Source organism: Schistocerca americana, chromosome 5 (assembly GCF_021461395.2).
Source record: "Schistocerca americana isolate TAMUIC-IGC-003095 chromosome 5, iqSchAmer2.1, whole genome shotgun sequence".
NCBI lineage: Eukaryota > Metazoa > Arthropoda > Insecta > Orthoptera > Acrididae > Schistocerca > Schistocerca americana.
The window spans coordinates 211,328,869-211,341,916 of NC_060123.1; the positions used below are offsets into that span (position 1 = coordinate 211,328,869).

Sequence of the window (13,048 nt, forward strand, 5' to 3'; positions counted from 1 at the left end):
TACTGATGACTGGGTTCATACCGCCAAAATGTTTGTAAATTTGATTCGACTTTGTAATCACTGAAATAACATCGCTTACCACTTCAACGTACGAAAGTTCGTTTCTTTTCCTCCACCTATCTGGGTGTCTTTTCTTGTCAGGCAGTGTTTTAATTGTTGGACCACGCAAGCTATTCACCATATTTTCACCTAATCGTAGGTCAAATGAAACCTGCGGCTGGTAAATGTTCTGAGGCCAGCGAAGATGTTTTCTCAGCCGTGGCTAGGTTTTGCAAATCTATTAGACTACTTACGGCCAAAGCAGATTCCGGCAGCTAACAGCCGCGAAATGCAAACTGTTGCCGCTATAATGATTAAAACCCATAGATGTGTAACACTGCCATAACAATGAGAAATGCAAACAGAAACGCGTGACGTGATACGTCGTGGCAGACGCGAGAAGCAGCCGCGCCAAGCCCGTGTTAACCGTCAGGGATCTTCTCTGGCCATAGGGGCTACATAGCTGCGCTTCAAGCGTGGACACTAATATCTGGAAAAGTGTTGGTCAGTGTTCAGTACATCAAAAAATAAGTGCATTTTCCTTTTTGAAAAAATAGATACAGAAAAAAGTATATCAATTACAAGTCGAAAACTTTTTCTCCTTTTTCTCAAAGTCTTAATTTGAGAATGGACTTATCTTTATAAAAGTATCAAATGTAGATTAGCCTCCTTGAATAGTAACAGTCGGCGAGGGATGAGTGAAGGAGGAGTAGACACTGCAAGTGCGACAAAATAAAATATTTTCTGTTTAAGAGCTGAACCCCTAGAAACCACCTCATCCTTTCCTACCATAGGATTTAAATATCAAATCGAAATCCGATAGTCAGTGGAAGGTAAGGAATACTTCAAATTGACAAAAAAAAAAGACCAGTATCACGGAGGAATTATCCGAATGGGACGGAAATCTTCAGATGTATTGTACGTGTACAGACAAGCAAATGATTACAATTTCAGAAAAATTTGGATGATTTATTCAGAAGGAAGAGCTTCAAATGGAGCAAGTCAGTAACAGGTTAGTTCACCTCTGGCCCTTTTGCAAGCTGTCATTGGCTTGTCATTGAGTGAAAGAGTTGTTGGATGTCCTCCTGAGGGATATCGTGCCAAATTCTGTCCAAATGTCACATTAGATAGCCAAAATCCCGAGCTAGTGGGATGGCCCTGCCCCTAATGGTCCAGACATTCTCAATTGAGGAGAGATGTGGCGACCTTCCTGGCCGAGGTAATGTTTGAAAAGCTCAAAGAGAAGCAGTAGAAACACTCGACGTGTGCGGACGGGCATTATTTTCCTGAAAAGTAAGCGCAGGATGGTTTGCCATGATCAGCAACAAAATGAGGCTTAGAATATCGCATACGTATCTCTGTAGTGTAAGGGTGTCGCGGATGACAACCAAATGGATCCTGCTATGCAAAGAAATGGCACCCCACGTATCTCACCTCTGTCCGGGGCATCTGGACATACATATTACCTGGTCATCGGCGGGTCATTTCAAAGCAGGACTCATCACTGAAGACAATTCCACTCCAGTCAATGAGATTTCAGGCCGAAGACGAATCTGCAGGCACTCCGGACAGCGGGGGAACAGCAACCTGATTATCACTTGCCCTACGGCCCGACATTTCATAGCAGGACCCCTTGGATTGCCATCCGCAGGACCCTTACAGCACAGCGATACGTCGAAGATATTCTACGCCTCATTTTGTTGCCCTTCAGGGCAAGCCATCCCACGCTTACATTTCAGCATGATAATGACCGCCCGCACACGACGAGAGTCATTTGTCTTCGTGCTTGCCAAACCTTACCTAGGCCAGCAAGGTCGCTAGGTTTCACTCCTCATTGAGAACGTTGGAAGCATTATGGCAAGGGGTTTCCAACCAGCTCGGGATTTTGACGATGTAACACATCAACTGGACAGAATTTGTCACGACATCCAAAAACTCTATCAACCAATGTCAAGCCGAATAACTGTTGTCATAAGGGCCAGAGGTGCGCCACCGTGTTATTTAGTTGCTCAATTTCTGAAACTCTTTCTCTTGTACAAATCATCCAGGTTTTCTTAAATCGTGATTATTTGTTTGTCTGCACATGTACATTATATCAATCGATTACCGCCCCATTCGGATAGTTAGTTCATGGTACGTCGTTTTTTTTGTCTTAGAGTGTATAAACCTCATGTCTTAAGGCTTTTGTGTTCAGTGCCGATGAATAACACCGCAGTCGTTGACACTAGTCCAGGTAAAGAATTTTGTCTCATATATTCCTGTAGACAATGTACAAAGGACACAATTGTAGAATTAGAATATCATTGGAGAACTCTTAATACTTCGAAATAAGACAAGGACTTAAACAAGGAAGTATTCTATCTCTTGCACTTTTTAATGTTGTGATGGTGGGAATGAATAGGGTAGTTAAAAATATCGTAAAAGAAAAAGACAAAAAGATGATTTTTGCAGATGATACGGTAAAATGGGGCGATAAAGAGGTAGATGTACAGTTATAACTTGATGCGTGGAAGGAAATAATGAAAAGGTATGGATTACAAATAAATAAAGATAAGAGTGAAGTAATGGTATTTGGAAGAGACAAAGGGATCAACCGAAATATTACTTTGAATGGAAAACCCCTCAAAGTGGTAGACAGTTTCACTTATTTAGGGAGTGAAATATCTAGTGATGGAAGAATAACCAACGAAATTAATAGGAGGTTACAGAAGGGAGGCAATTTCTAGCAAACAATAAAACACCTGATTTGGAATAAGGAAGTTTTAGAAAAAGCAAAGCTCCTTATGTTTAGAGTTATTACTTCCCCATTGTCACCTATGGAGGAGAAACATGGACAGTGACAGAAAGGGACTGGAGCGGACTGCAAGAAGAGGAAATGAAATTTCTCAGAGCAGTTAAGGGAAAAACAAGAATGGACAGAGTAAGGAACGGCCGCGTGAGATTAGCCGAGCGGTCTCAGGCGCTACAGTCACGGACTGTGCGGCTGGTCCCGGTGGAGGTTCGAGTCCTCCCTCGGGCATGGGTGTGTGTGTTTGTACTTAGGATAATTTAGGTTAAGTAGCGTGTAAGCTTAGGGACTGATGACCGTAGCAGTTAAGTCCCATAAAAAAAAGTAAGGAACGTAGATATCAGAAAGGACCTTAAACAAGAAAGTATGAGAGAAGAAATTGAAAAAAAGGGACTAAGATGGTAAGGGCATGTTAAAAGGATGTGTGGGCAGAGACTCCCCAAAATTGTGGGAGAACTAAAGATGGATGGAAAAAGACCTAGAGGGCGCCCAAGAACACGATGGAAAACAGGAGCGAGAATATCTGTGGAAAGGAGAGGTGTGACCTGGCAGCAAGTGGAGGAAGAAAAGTGGTGGGAGGACCGAGCCAAATGGAGAGGACTCGTCAGCACCCAGACCTGGCAGTAGCTGGAGCGGGATCCGGATATAGATAGATAGATATTCCTGTAGATTTTCACGGTTATCATATTACAATATAAAATATTCTGGGGTAATGTGGGTGTTCAACCGAGGTGTTGATTCCATTTTGTGCACGATATTTCAGAGACCTAATCAGTAGTCTTCTTCAGGTGCTGCAACTCTGTTAGGAGAGGTGATCAGAGCTTCTAATATCAAATCGAAATTAATTTGTTTGTTTGTTTGTTTGCTGGTACGTTTCTCCATTCCTGGTACACATGGAAATTTCCGCGCCACATTTCCGCAGTACGCCGCCAGATGACCTCAAATAAAACTGCGCTACCGGTTCATTAAATGAAGTAAAGTATGGTGATTCGTTTTCAGCATCTGAAGAGGAGCAGCGCCACAAGAATCCATGCTGAACTGGTGGAAGTGTACAGTAACACTACACCATCACATGGCAGCGTGATTAGGTTGTACAGGCGCGCTTCCAGTGTTGACAAGTAAGTCTGAATGACGAAGAACCAAGCGGCCACAATCCTTCTATGAAGAAATGGGAATCTCAAGTTACGTGGAGGTCTCGAACCCGAAAACTGTCTGGTTTGGAGAGTCTTCGAGGGTTCTTTCAAAGTCTGAACTCCGTACATAAAATTTATTAAGGAAATGATGAAAGAAGGTTATGTGCCGTTTTCTGATGTCTTGGTACGATTCAGATGTCTTGGTACGAATGTAACGGCGATGGCACTCGGTATTTTGAAAGCCCACTCACACATACCTGTATTTACAAGCTACTATATTTCAGTCGGCATAAGCAGAACTCTGACAGTTGCAAGGGCAAGTCGCATCAACTTCACTCGCTTACTTCAGCCAGTTACTTAACGAGGTTTTTTTTGTAAATGTCTCTGTGGCAACGCCTCATTGTTATCACAACTCTATAGGCGGCTGTCGTTGTCGGTTGCAGCCATCTACGCTTCGCAGTTGAAAGCTGGCAACAGTCTAGCTGTCTAGCTGTCAAGGAACTACTTACGCAAAGTTAGCTATAGTTGCCACCATCCAGCACAAACAATGGCCATTCTGAAGATCTTCATTCACGACGCCCATACCATCTCAGATGCCGATAACCTGCCAGTGGAACTAGCGAACCTACGAACTGCGTTCCCAACAATGGAGATTCGTCTCAGCAATTACAGAGGACGCTACAGAAGTACAAGTGGTAGAACAAGGAATTGGGTAAGGCCTCCAAACCGATAGTTTGCCTACAGTTCACGCAAAAATAGGTAAAGTATTAAGAAGACAAAGTTAATGTGATCTTCCGGCGCTTTTGGGATCAGTTCAAGACGACTTAGAGCTGCACAAGGCATGTGTTTATAAGGTTATGCGTGATTGTGGTAACTCATGCACAGGGTGTAACTAAATTCCCTTCACAGACTTTGAGAAAATGTTCAGTAAAAATAGGCTCTAAAATGCATGCCTTAAAAACTGTGAGCGCTTGTTTTATTGTAGAGATGTGTTTCACAGCAGCGAAGCTGAGCAAGTTATCATAGCTCTTAAGGTACGCATTTTAGAGCCCAAGTCTACTATATATTACTGTGGTGTAAGGAAGCAATCCTCAGAGTTTGTAATGGGAATTTAGTTACACTCCGTATTTATTTATATAGCGTACTGCAGTAAGACACAAATGACAATACAGTTAATTAAAACTGAAATAATTATAGTTGTAAACAAACATCTAACATATTAAAATTGAAATAATTATTGTTGCAAACAAACATCTAACATACAGGGTGTTTCAAAAATGACCGGTATATTTGAAACGGCAATAAAAACTAAACGAGCAGCGATAGAAATACACCGTTTGTTGCAATATGCTTGGGACAACAGTACATTTTCAGGCAGACAAACTTTCGAAATTACAGTAGTTACAATTTTCAACAACAGATGGCGCTGCGGTCTGGGAAACTCTATAGTACGATATTTTCCACATATCCACCATGCGTAGCAATAATATGGCGTAGTCTCTGAATGAAATTACCCGAAACCTTTGACAACGTGTCTGGCGGAATGGCTTCACATGCAGATGAGATGTACTGCTTCAGCTGTTCAATTGTTTCTGGATTCTGGCGGTACACCTGGTCTTTCAAGTGTCCCCACAGAAAGAAGTCGCAGGGGTTCATGTCTGGCGAATAGGGAGGCCAATCCACACCGCCTCCTGTATGTTTCGGATAGCCCAAAGCAATCACACGATCATCGAAATATTCATTCAGGAAATTAAAGACGTCGGCCGTGCGATGTGGCCGGGCACCATCTTGCATAAACCACGAGGTGTTCGCAGTGTCGTCTAAGGCAGTTTGTACCGCCACAAATTCACGAAGAATGTCCAGATAGCGTGATGCAGTAATCGTTTCGGATCTGAAAAATGGGCCAATGATTCCTTTGGAATAAATGGCGGCCCAGACCAGTACTTTTTGAGGATGCAGGGACGATGGGACTGCAACATGGGGCTTTTCGGTTCCCCATATGCGCCAGTTCTGTTTATTGACCAAGCTGTCCAGGTAAAAATAAGCTTCGTCAGTAAACCAAATGCTGCCCACATGCATATCGCCGTCATCAATCCTGTGCACTATATCGTTAGCGAATGTCTCTCGTGCAGCAATGGTAGCGACGCTGAGGGGTTGCCGCGTTTGAATTTTGTATGGATAGAGGTGTAAACTCTGGCGCATGAGACGATACGTGGACGTTGGCGTCATTTGGACCGCAGCTGCAACACGGCGAACGGAAACCCGAGGCCGCTGTTGGATCACCTGCTGCACTAGCTGCGTGTTGCCCTCTGTGGTTGCCGTACGCGGTCGCCCTACCTTTCCAGCACGTTCATCCATCACGTTCCCAGTCCGTTGAAATTTTTCAAACAGATCCTTTATTGTATCGCTTTTCGGTCCTTTGGTTACATTAAACCTCCGTTGAAAACTTCGTCTTGTTGCAACAACACTGTGTCCTAGGCGGTGGAATTCAAACACCAGAAAAATCCTCTGTTCTAAGGAATAAACCATGTTGTCTACAGCACACTTGCACGTTGTGAACAGCACACGCTTACAGCAGAAAGACGACGTACAGAATGGCGCACCCACAGACTGCGTTGTCTTCTATATCTTTCACATCACTTGCAGCGCCATCTGTTGTTGAAAATTGTAACTACTGTAATTTCGAAAGTTTGTCCGCCTGAAAATGTACTGTTGTCCCAAGCATATTGCAACAAACGGTGTATTTCTATCGCTGCTCGCTTAGTTTTTATTGCCGTTTCAAATATACCGGTCATTTTTGAAACACCCTGTATTTATATAGGCTATTGCTTCTGGAGTCGCCATCAGGAAATCTTCAGGTTTCACTTCATCAGCTGTCCGAGAGCATTCTTTTATAATGTGTTTTAAGGTTTGGATTTCACCACATTCGCAGAAGGGCGTCGATTTCTTGCCACATCTATGCAGAAAATAGGCACATCTACCATTATGGATCCGTATTCTCTTCAGAGTCGACCAGATTTTACGTTTACCTCAAAAACCGTAGGCTTTTGGGTAATACATGGAATTTCGTTGCTCTGCTTTGTGGTCTATTGCTGATGCCAGGTTTTAGTTAAACATACACACTCTGTATAGTGCAGATGACACGCACTGTTCAGGAGCGTATCCTGGAGCACCATTTATATGCTCGCTTCCTTCAAGACAGCAATGCTGATCTTGTGACACTGATGGCCTGGAGGCCCCACGAGGGGGGTGAGGGGGCGGGGGCGGATGGAGAGGGGGGGGGGAGTTCGGCCTCCGAATTGCAAGTCACATTGGGAGACTAGCGTGTCCATGAAGAGAGGAATAGGAGGAGATTAATGTTTAACGTCCCGTCGACAACGAAGTCATTAGAGACGGAGTACAAACTCGGATTAGGGAAGAATGGGAAAGGAAGCCGGCCGTGCCCTTTCAAAGGAACCAGATCAGCATTTGCCTGAAACGATTTAGGGAAATCATGGATAACCTAAACCAGGACGGCCGGAGACGGGTTTGAACCGTCGTCCTCCCGAATGCGAGTCAGCCCAGTATTTGGCTGAAACGATCTAGGGAAATCATGGAAAACCTTCATCAGGATGGCCGTCGTCCTCCCGAATGCGAGTCCAGTGTGCTAACCATTGGGCCACCTCTCTCGGTGTTGATGATGATGATGAAATGATGATGAGGACAAGGCAACACCCAATGCCCAAGCGGAGATCTCCTACCCGGCCGGGAATCGAACCCGGGCCTGCTGCATGGCAGCCAGATGTGCTGACCCCTCAACCAACGGGGCGGACTCCAAGACCACAACTGCGCTATCACAGAGCACTATAATTCTACTGATCATTCGATGAAATACAATGTAACAAGAAATGCGGCCCATGCATCAAACTTTTGCAGCTCCATCATCAACTGTCTCGAGTCCCTTATCAGTCAGGAGAAAAGCTTTCAGTTATATTCTTCATGGAGCCCTGTCATAAAAAAACTGCGTGCTCCGCATAACCAGCGCCGTTCTGTAACTTTACCAAATGAACAAGATCGATCTGATGCCGATGAGGCAATCTTTCACCACGAAGGACACACGGCGAAGCGCACTGCCTTGCAGCAGTAGCGCATGCGCTCAAGCAGTGCAGTTGGGAACACCATGCATGTTCTGACGGCGTCCTAAATAGGGAAGCTCAGTGTAATTTCGCCTGTATTCATCTGAAGACGACCAGGACACTCTCTGCGCCGAAATACCATGGCAACAAGTTACAGACACCCGACAATTCGCCAGAAATTTCATAAAACAGTGTGTACGAAGGGAAAGTACTAAATTTTCAGGGCCTACGAAGTTCTTTGCTGGATTCCAAGAGATAAGTTAATTCCAAGACGACGCCGTAACAGAAGACGGATAACATGTAGAGCAACAAGGATGGTTACACCTCGTATTGGAGTTGCATTCGAGAGGACGACGGTTCAATCCCGCGTTTGGCCACCCTGATTTAGGTTTTCCGTGATTTCCCTAAATCGCTCCTTTGAAAGGGCACTGCCATCTTCCTTCCCCGTCCTTCCATAGTCCGATGAGGCCGATGACCTCGCAGTTTGGTCTCTTCCCCCAAACAACCCAACGCAACCTTACACCTCGAGATCGTAATGCACAGAAAAGCATAAGGAAGGCTTTACTGCGTAGTGGATGTCAGATGGATGATGATGCTGCCAATTGACAGATCGCACTGTTGCTGTCAGTGTTCTCAAAGTCATAAACTGTTCAATATATTCTACGTTAAAAGTATAATTTTTTATGTTTAAGAAGTCAGAGAGGATCACTATACGTCTGCACAGTGATACTGTATAGGGGCATTCATACTCACATCCCGAAACTGAGCAATGCCCAATTCTCCCAGTTCGGACACAGAAGCGTAAGCGGCTTCAGGCTGGATGAAGAGCTGGCACAAGGCCATCTTCTCGCTCCGAAACATCGCCCCCATGGCTGCTGTGAACAAATACAGAGAAAAGCTGTATTAAAAAGCGAATCTGGTGCATTAAAAATTGAAAGAGAGAGAGGTATAGAGAGAGAGAGAGGGAGGGAGGGAGGGAGAGGGAGGGAGGGAGGGAGGGAGGGAGGGAGAGAGAAAGAGAGAGAGAACATATTTACAGTATTCTGACATTTAGATCAGCAAGTAGGAGTCCAGTTTTGATTCAGAAAGTTGCCAGAAATTTACACGTTGAGTGCTCACAAAGTAACTTTGACCGACACCTGTGTAGACGGCGAGTTAGGAGGGCAAATGGAGGTACTGGTTGGGGCTTCGTTAGACCTCAGCGCACTAGGGGAGGACCAGTAAGACGCTGAAGCCTAGACATTAATCAATTGTCTCGCGTAATTTGTTAGCTACAAAGATCGAGCCTGTAAACTATCTTGTTAACTGGTTATTTCAGTATAACCAGCAATACGACCGATTTTTACGTTCAGTTTCTCATTGGAGTACTGAAAAAGAAATAGTTAGATAAACAAAGGATCAAGCAAAGCAGAACACGTCTGAACAACGCACTATAAGAAATCTCATAAAACAAAAATTGCAAAATATGTAGTGTAGCAGATGTCACTTACTAGAACACTGACAATGTAAAATAAAGAACATCTGCCACAAGAAAATTGTATTGCTGACGAATTGTTTGGCAATACAGTGTTACCTAAAGATGTTAGCCGTGCGGTCTAGGGCGCCTTGCCACGGTTCCTGCGGCTCTCCCCGTCCGAGGTTTGAGTCCTCCATCGGGCATGGGTGTGTGTGTTGTCCTTAACGTAAGTTCGTTTACGTTAGATTAAGTAATGTGTAAGCTTAGGGACCGATGACCTCAGCAGTTTGGTCCCATAGAACTTATCACAAATGTCCAATTTCCTAAAGATAAAATTTTCTTTTCCTTTTTCCACAGTAGTGAAACCTTGGGAGGTGCTTGTACGCATGTTTCCCCATCCTTCTTTATTCTCTTGATTGTGTGACTGGAATACCAGCGGTTCCTGTAACCCCCCACAAGCACAGGTTTTAATAAGATTTTTGCTTCCTCGTTTGCCTTTTCAGACAACATTTTAATGGCATTCGACATAACCACGTGTGCCCGATTATAAAATTCTTCCCTGTACCTGCGATGCCCGAAGACTATGTTGCAAAGGGATGGCAAACGAGAGTGCTGGAAAGTACGGGTTGGCAGGCGACGGTCAATTGGAGCGGTTGTCCCTTCTGAAAAAATGCGATGGATTCGACCAGCACTTATGGCGAGAATGCGTTTCTGTGCAAGTGCCACATTATTCTGTACAAGCTCTACTCACTGCGAGCAACGACAAAAGCTCTGCAGCACGTAATATAGAGTGTGTAATTAGACAGTAGTACAACACTAAAGGGACGAAAAATCAATTGAAACTAGCGTGTTTAATTCTAATTTCGAAGAGCGTCCTTATATGCGAACACTATTCAGCGATCCTTACCTCCGAAATACGACAAACTGAAATTCAAATTTTTTGCTTGTTTGACCTCTCGTAATGCGTTTATGTCCAGTATTTAAAAGTGAGTGAATCCTGCTTGTAAAAGTTCTTTCAGCTTAGAAAATACGGTTAATGTCAAGACACCGCAATTTCTCGTCCTGGGTTGGGTGCAACTGGAGAATATCTGATCCTGCAAAGTTTTATAATTCAGTTTTGTGAGTTGCCGTATAGCTCCCAATTTTTCGCCGTGCTCTCTCTTCCTTTTTTCAGTCCCTTTTGTTACTCTTTTCTTCGTAGTTTCGTTCTTCGACTGCACTTTCCGTCTATCAATAGTCTGGTTTGTAGTAGTTTCTGCCCAGAGCTTCCGAGGGATTTTTCTGGGCTCTTTCTAGATCTTTTATGACCTGTAGAATCCAGTGCATATTTTTCAGCTGCCCCGAGTACTTTAAAATTTTGTGAATAACTCTTGTTGCTGAGAATGTATGGATGTGCCGGTTCAGTTTTAATGCAATTTTTCAGATTACTGCAGTGAGGTTGGATAATTTTTGTGTTGTTTTCCGGAAGTTTAATTCGCAGCCAATGTCTGTTCCATTTGGGCCGAGAATCTTTCTCATAATTTTGGGTTCTCTTTCACATGTTTTCGATGCCACCTTTTTTGTGAAAGGAGACAGTTTAGGTGGCATGAAGTGCTTCTGATGCGAGTGTCCGTAATGCCTGACATCGTGTGTGTGTATGCGTGCTTGTGTGTGTGTGGACAGCCTTTTTTACTCTAGCTTTCCTGAATTCTTCCGCAGACCATCTTCAATTTCTACAGGTGATTTTGCTCTGCGATTTTTATCTGCACCGGTAGGTTCCGGATTCTCGTTTAGATACGTAAAGCACAGGACTCTCTCTATCTGACAGACTATGTGGACAATTTTTTAATGTGAGAATTTTAACAAACAAATTGAGTTTTTTTGGTAGGAAATCGGTAAGACAACTTTTACAGTGTAGGTTTTGAGGGTTCCTGTTGGTGTGATTGCGGTGGTCTCGTCATTTATTAAAAGGGCCGAGTCGTCAGCCACGGTCATGCATACAATTTTGCTATAATCTTTCTAGACTCTTAGTTACGTGGATGGGTTTCCAACAGTTCAGCAAATTTATTTCTTTTTTCCACTTTCGGATGACTTCTTTCAGTATGATGCTGAAGCGAAGTGGTGGTGCACCTTCGTACTGTACGAGTTATCTTTTAATCAGGACGGGGTCAGATATTTCGCCCATGGATTCCACTATTGAACTAATGCTGATGAGATACTTTTTAACTTCTGAATTTTCGGATCAAGTCCTTGTTCTTCGAAGAGGAAAGAAAGAGCTCGACTGTCGACTGACTAGTATGATTGTTTTAAAATAAAAAACACACACTTATCTATTCGTGGCGATTAGTACTGCCGTACCCAAAAATAGCTCCATATTTAGCAATTATATACAACCACTCGCTCACAGAAAGATACTTACCTAAAGACTGGAAAATTGCTCAAGTCACACCAATACCCAAAAAGGGAAGCACGAGTAATCCGCTGAATTACAGGCCTATATCACTAACGTCGATTTGCAGTAGGGTTTTAGAACATATACTGTATTCGAACATTATGAAGTACCTCGAAGAAAACGATTTATTGACATATAGTCAGCACGGATTCAGAAAATATCGTTCCTGTGAAACACAACTAGCTCTTTATACTCATAAAGTAATAAGTGCTATCGACAGGGGATGTCAAATTGATTCTATACTTTTAGATTTCCTAAAGGCTTTCGACACCGTTCCTCACAAGCGTCTTCTAACCAAACTGCGTGGCTACGGAGTATCGCCTCAGTTGTGCGACTGGATTCGTGATTTCCTGTCAGAAAGGTCACAGTTCGTAGTAATAGACGGAAAGTCATCGAGTAAAACCGAAGTAATATATCCGGCGTTCCCCAAAGGAATTGTTATAGGCCCTCTATTGTTTCTGATCTATATTAATGACATAGGAGACAATCTGAGTAGCCGTCTTAGATTGTTTGCAGATGATGCTGTCATTTACCGTCTTGTTAACTCACCAGATGATCAAAACGACTTGCAAAATGATTTAGATAAGATATCTATATGGTGCAAAAAGTGGCAATTGACCCTGAATAAAGAAAAGTGCGAAGTTATTCACATGAGTACTAAAAGAAATCAGCTAAATTTCGATTACGCGATAAGTCACACAAATCTGAGGGTTGTAAATTCAACTAAATACTTGGGGATTACAATTACAAATAACCTAAATTGGAACGATCACATAGATAATACTGTGGGTAGAGCAAACCAAAGACTGCGATTCATTGGCAGAACACTTAGAAGGTGAAACAGGTCTACCAAAGAGACTGCTTGCACTACACTTGTCCGCGCTATTTTGGAGTACTGCTGTGCGGTGTGGGATCCGCATCAGGTGGGACTGACGGATGACATCGAAAAAGTACAAAGAAGGGCAGCTCGTTTTGTATTATCGCGAAATAGGGGAGATAGTGTCACAGACATGATACGTGAATTGGAGTGGCAATCATTAAAACAAAGGCGTTTTTCGTTGCGACGGGATCTTCTCATGAAATTTC

General features: G+C 43.4%; 1 protein-coding gene across 2 annotated transcripts in view; it reads right to left on the reverse strand.

Moving 5' to 3' along the window:
• Positions 1–13,048, reverse strand: part of LOC124615659 (V-type proton ATPase 116 kDa subunit a1-like) — a 245,611-nt gene that overhangs the window by 178,633 nt on the left and 53,930 nt on the right. The window contains exon 2 of one of the 2 annotated variants that reach the window (XM_047143682.1): positions 8,829–8,947. In XM_047143682.1, coding sequence (XP_046999638.1) covers positions 8,829–8,945 — 117 coding nt within the window. In that variant the 5' untranslated portion in view covers positions 8,946–8,947. Of the gene's footprint in view, positions 1–8,828; positions 8,951–13,048 lie in introns of both variants that reach the window. The other variant, XM_047143681.1, reaches the window with a different exon arrangement.